The 5,811-nt window shown below is 36.3% G+C and overlaps 1 protein-coding gene across 1 annotated transcript; it reads right to left on the bottom strand.

The window, feature by feature from the left end:
* Positions 1-218: 218 nt before the first annotated feature.
* Positions 219-4,703, bottom strand: LOC124923740 (nitrate reductase [NADH]-like). The gene is made up of 4 exons (XM_047463704.1): positions 3,698-4,703; positions 3,428-3,568; positions 2,670-2,902; positions 219-1,742 (listed from the first exon to the last, which is right to left on the bottom strand). The coding sequence occupies exons 1-4, from the start codon at positions 4,701-4,703 to the stop codon at positions 405-407; spliced, it is 2,718 nt and encodes a 905-aa protein (XP_047319660.1). The 3' UTR covers positions 219-404.
* Positions 4,704-5,811: the final 1,108 nt, after the last annotated feature.

Raw genomic sequence — 5,811 nt, 5'->3', positions numbered from 1 at the left:
ATGCAACCAAACTTTTGTAAAATTTCCTTTGTTTAACAACTTTCATTAAGACCAAATTTGTTGGAGCTAAGATGGAGATTGAAAACTCCAAATAAACTATACTTTTGAAGAAATAATTAAAATATCAGTACAACATGCATGACCTGTTAATTTTTCAATATATATTTGATCTTACATAGATTAAAATTAAGTTACGAATAAATACTTGACAATTAACAAAATATGGAAATTCCACTAGATAGTTTTAAAAAAAGAAATACATTGAGGTATGGTACATTTACAACCTCTTTAGGTACTCTCATACACCAGTGTAGCTAGCATGATGAATATAGATTTTCATCAATATTGTCACGATCCTATAATAACGATTTATATATTATTAGATAAACTACAACAACAACGATCTAAAACACCAACAAAGACTCCTTAACATCATATCCCATCTTCTCTAGATTAGGCTGAACCGCGAACTGTATCATCGGGGGCGGTCCACACGTCAGCGCCAAGGTATCTTCGGATGGCCCCGGGATGTGGTCCCTCACGATAGTCTCCGAGATGAACCCCACACTATGTTTCCACCCTTCCCTAACCGAGTCCTGAATCACATACCAAACCTTGAACTGATCCGAGTGCTTCTCGGCGTAACCTTCTAGCTCGTCCCACAATAGTATGTCATCCTCGGTTCGGTTAGCATATATCAAGTGCATCTCGGTCCGGTCCTCGGGGTCCTTTAGTATAGCCTGAATGATCTGATACATTGGAGTAATTCCTGTCCCACCCGCTATCATTGAAAGTTTCCTAGCGAATTTAGGTTTACCATGAACAATGAAACTCCCTTTTCCAACGTACTCAATATGCCCGGTTGGGCCTTTGAAATCTACAACGGCTCCGATCATGAGGGAATCCAAATGCTGCGACATTAACCCTCCGCTTGGAAACTTTGGATTAGCATCCTTGAAATATATCTTGACCACGAGTTCAAAGTAGCCAACCACGTCAACATGGCTAGATGGGGTGTAGGCTCGCATGCATAGTTTTTCCTCGATACGACTGCACACAAATATGTGTTTCCCAACCGGGAGCCCAAGATACTGATCATCCGACTGTAAGGCGAATTTGAAAACGCGGACGTCATGGGAAATTGAAGTCTTCTCGACGAGTTTGCATTGGATCTTTTCCCTAGGGTTTGATAGAGCGAGGCTACGGAGCGGGGAGACCTCATTGATTGGAGCAAGTTGGTTGGAGCCATTGTGGACGGAGGTGTTGGGAGAGGAGGTGGAGGAGTCAGATGAGTTGTAGCCGGTTGTGATGAGCTCTCCAATTCTATAATCCTCCAACATCTTCTTCGCTTTATCCGAGTGGATGTCGTCGAATTCTTCAGTGCAGTCCGTGCCTGCATTGATGAGGATGCTGTCGGCTCCTCCAGGGTGATCCTTGAGGAACTTGGTGCAGTCATAGACGTGGCCGTGAACCACGATCCATGCCGAGTCTTCGGAAGCATGCCTATTCACCTCCGACATTGTGAAGGATTTGGCGGTTGTGTTCATGAAGGGAGAAGATATGCTCTTTTTAAGGGCGGAGTTGGGTTCGGTTGATGAGAGCTCTAGGTGTCGCTCACGCTCCATCCACCCACCAGGTTGGTTAGCGGGCAGGGTTGGGTGTTCAAAAGTTATGCCAATTTCGCCCTTCTGTGGCCGGCATATGTTGGTCTTCACCCTGAACCAGCAGTTGTTCATCATGCCCTGTTTCACAACCATAAGCTCACAAATTAGCCTTTAGCTGGCTGCATGCAAGGCCATGCCAATTTCGAAATATTATTCATAAACTCAAAATATGTTTCTCGATCAGAAAACTTCACTCTTAAACTTAGGTTATGTTAGATTTGGTTTTGATCCAATTATACTACTAAATAAGTTTATAATTTACCTTAACACAATTTTAGGGCTTAATTGATTATTTTATAATAACTAAGGCCTTGTTTGATAAAGATTATATTTAGATTAATCAAAATAAATCCTTATCGCATTATAAATCAAATCATAATATTAAAAAATATTAATATAAGAGTTTAAATATATATTATTATAAAGCTAGGAATCAATATTAAAAAAAGCCCTAACTAGACTTTAGATGATTGCTCATAGACTTTGACCCCTTAGAAGACACGTGTCTCATCCTCTATAGTTGCATGCAGAAACCTACTCAATAGATGTCAATAGTTCAGCTCTTCCTATTATTTATTTATTTATATATATATATATATATATATTTGTTGTTGGTTTTTAACTAAGGAGTTTCTTTTAGCTAGGGTATCAAGTTGTATTGGAATTTTACCCACAGTAATAATCAGTAAAAAAAGAATTAAAAAATTCCCAAAATAAAAATAACAATAAACTAATAAAGGGTGTATTTCCATGTAAAGTCGTGACCACATTTCGACAATAACATGATCACGATACCATAAAATGGTAAAACTTTATCCATTTCTTTTTTTAAAAACTTTATGGGTAACATGGTTTTAATAATTAGGTGTCAGTCTCAGTCCTATCAAAATTTGCACTTTAATTCTATATTACATGCTATTAACTAATACTGTCATCATCTTAATTATTTATTCCAAAGTACCACCAATTAATTTAAGAAATTCATGCCAAACAAATGTAACATACCATGAGGTTCCAAATAAGTTTCTCGGGTTGTGTATTGAGCGACTCGTCCCATGCCCTAACTGCAATTTCCTTCGTAACAAGAAGCTCAACAAGCTCTATCTCGAGTGACCAGAAGCACCAACACCAATATCTTCCATACTTGTTACCTATTTCCGGGCGCTCTATGTCACAAATTTTCCACGTTTCTCCTCCATCCATTGTCACCTCCACGCGATTTACTTTTTTTCCGCCTCCTGCATAATTTAAGCAAAAATACATGAGAATACGCAATTCAATGACGAACAACTATGTTGTTATCATTAACGACAAAAATAAATAAATAAAAGGTTAAATAAAGATATACAAGTTTGTTAATTAATTCGACCGACCTAACTAAACATACAACTTTTTTTTCTTATGTTTTTAGAAAAAGGATGATCCTAAACATAGTTTATAATTATTAAATCAGAAGTCTAGCTAATTAAATTTCATATACTAAATATTCTGTAATCTCATAAATATTTTAACCAAAAATTATTATAATATAATAAAAAGTTTATTAAATCCAATATTAACATTACTATCAATAAATTTGGCAATGAAAATCACTATCAAAATAAAAATTAAAGTAGTTTACCTTTAATTGAAAAAACTTCTATAAGAGAAATGATATTTGAAGCTAAAATTGTTAAAAAAAATAATAATAATTATAATAAAGGAGAGGGAGGAGAGAGGAGAGAGGAAAGATGGGAGCAGTTATCAGCTGCATCGCGACATACCAGAGTATGCATATCCCTTCATGGTATAAGGCTTCTGAGTGGTCCACGAGTTGATTGGTATCACCTCTTCATGACAAGGCGTGGTTATAACAGAATTAGTATTAAGCTCATTGATAATATACTCCGGCTTATACCACCATGCTGCACCATACCACACTCAATCAGATCCCGTTAATTCTAATTAATTAAATATTTTAAACTAAATAACAGTTAATAGATAACTGGGTCCAATCTGCATATACCACGTGTCAAACACATTTAATTAATTACCTTCCGAGTTGGCTAGCTCGGCGTCCACATGGGAGGGTAAAACCCGATTATCTCTGTAGTGATAATAATTGTCCGATTCCTTAGTAGTAACGATGATTCTCTTTAACCATTTTACCATTCTACCCCCAATAAAACCCGGTATTATCATCCGAATTGGGTAACCATGGTCCGGCGAAAGCAACTCCCCGTTTTGCATGTACGCCAATATTATATCTCTAGACGGATCCATCGCCACCTCTTTCTTCAAACTCGTACCGTATTTGGTTACTCCGGCGGCGGCGCCGCCACCGCCCGGAAGATCCTCCTCCCCTTCGAAGCAGACGTTGAGGGCGCCCTTATTCCGGCTTAATATCCCACAACGTTTAAGAACTTGTCTAAGGGGAACCCCACGCCAGACCGAATTAGAAACCCCGGCAGCTCCCCAGTTAAATCCGATGGTTTTCTTCACCATGTTCTGTTCCTTTCGGCGGTTTCCGGCGCAGACGAGTGTCACCGGGAACTCTACGCTTGTGAAGTCGTTCACCAGCTGATTCATGGTGAACATAGTGGGTTTGGAGACGAGACCGGTTATTTCGACGGTCCAATCGTCCCAGGTTATTTTGGGAACGGGTCCGTGGTTACGGACGTAGTGGAGTTGAGATGGAGTTATGAAGCCGTGATGCATTAAACGGGGTAAGGATGGTTCGGAATTGAAAGGGTGCTTGCCTGTTAAACGGATCATGGTTGGGTTACGTTGGATCCAATTATCGGCGGTTCCTTGGTCACGAGAATCGTGAATAGGCGGTTCGGTTTCCATCTTGCCTTTTTTGATTGCTTCTGTGTAGTCGATGAGTTCCGTCTCATCATCTTCATCGGAAAGAGAGTCGTCAAACGTCGTCGGTTTGGTTACATCTAAGGTGGGTTGAAAATGGTTGGACCGGACCGGGGAGACAGAGCGGCGATTTAACCGTTCGGTAACATGGTCAAGGTAATTAAACTGGCGGTGGTGGTCGATAGAGGTTGCCATTGGCGGTGGAGAAAAAGAAAAGATGATTTGTTTAAGATAGATGGATGGCGGTGGAGTGTTGTATTTTTCACTTCATTGCATTTCCCTATGGCATACTTATATACAAGAATCTCTCTACATGTGGTCCCTACCCCTCAATATTACGTCATCCACTCTGTTAAATTTTATCACTCACGTTAAATACATTAATTGCATTTAATCTTGTTTTCTATAAATAATTCAATAAATCTTTAATACAAGAATATGGTTTAAAATACTTAAAGCCCATTAAATATGTTAAATATATATTTCCTTTTAATAAAACATGAATCCAAAATCCAATAAAATTATTAATGATAATAATGACAATCAAAAACAAGGAATTCTCTCTTGTAGGATTAACTTTTCACATATAATTCATGTCTCCAAGTTGGTTTTCCGAGTGCAATCAACTTTGTATAATTGTCCGCTTTCTTGTCTATCAAAGTAAATGAAATAAAGATGTTAGCAGCAATAATTAAATTAGTTAGGACATTTATGATAGAAAAAAAAAATTAAAAACTAAGGAGCTACATTATTATTGTTGAGTAATGATAGGGGAAGCGAAAGTTTTGCAGCGAATGTGTAGCGAACTGATGTGGAATGCTGACTAGGCGGATGATTAATTATAACTTTAAATGTTTATTTATCTCTCTCATATTTATTAATAATTTCTCTCTCGTCTCTTACTTAATAATTTATATTTTATACCTTTAATCTTTATTAATAATTTATTTTAAACATTAATAGGGACAATAATGAATCAAATAAAAAAATAGTAAAAATATATATTTTCAAATATATATTATATTTGATAAATATATATTTAAAGAATAAAAAATTAAATATAAATTTTTATATTTTTTAATTAATTATTTTTCATCCTCTCTATTTTTTTTTTATTTTTTATAATATATATTTTAAATTTAATCAATTAACTCATACGATTATATATTATCTCCTTTTATATTATCATATTGGGTTAACTAATATTGGGTTAATTATTATTATAAAGTGTTTTTTTTATTTAGATTCAACAGTAATAGTGAATAATTTGATTTTAGTTAGAGATAACAAATTCTTATATTTT

The sequence above is a fragment of the Impatiens glandulifera genome, chromosome 2 (genome assembly GCF_907164915.1).
Source record: "Impatiens glandulifera chromosome 2, dImpGla2.1, whole genome shotgun sequence".
NCBI classification, from domain to species: Eukaryota; Viridiplantae; Streptophyta; class Magnoliopsida; order Ericales; family Balsaminaceae; genus Impatiens; species Impatiens glandulifera.
Note: the sequence above shows the minus strand (reverse complement) of the source record. Positions and strands in the feature narration are given on the sequence as shown.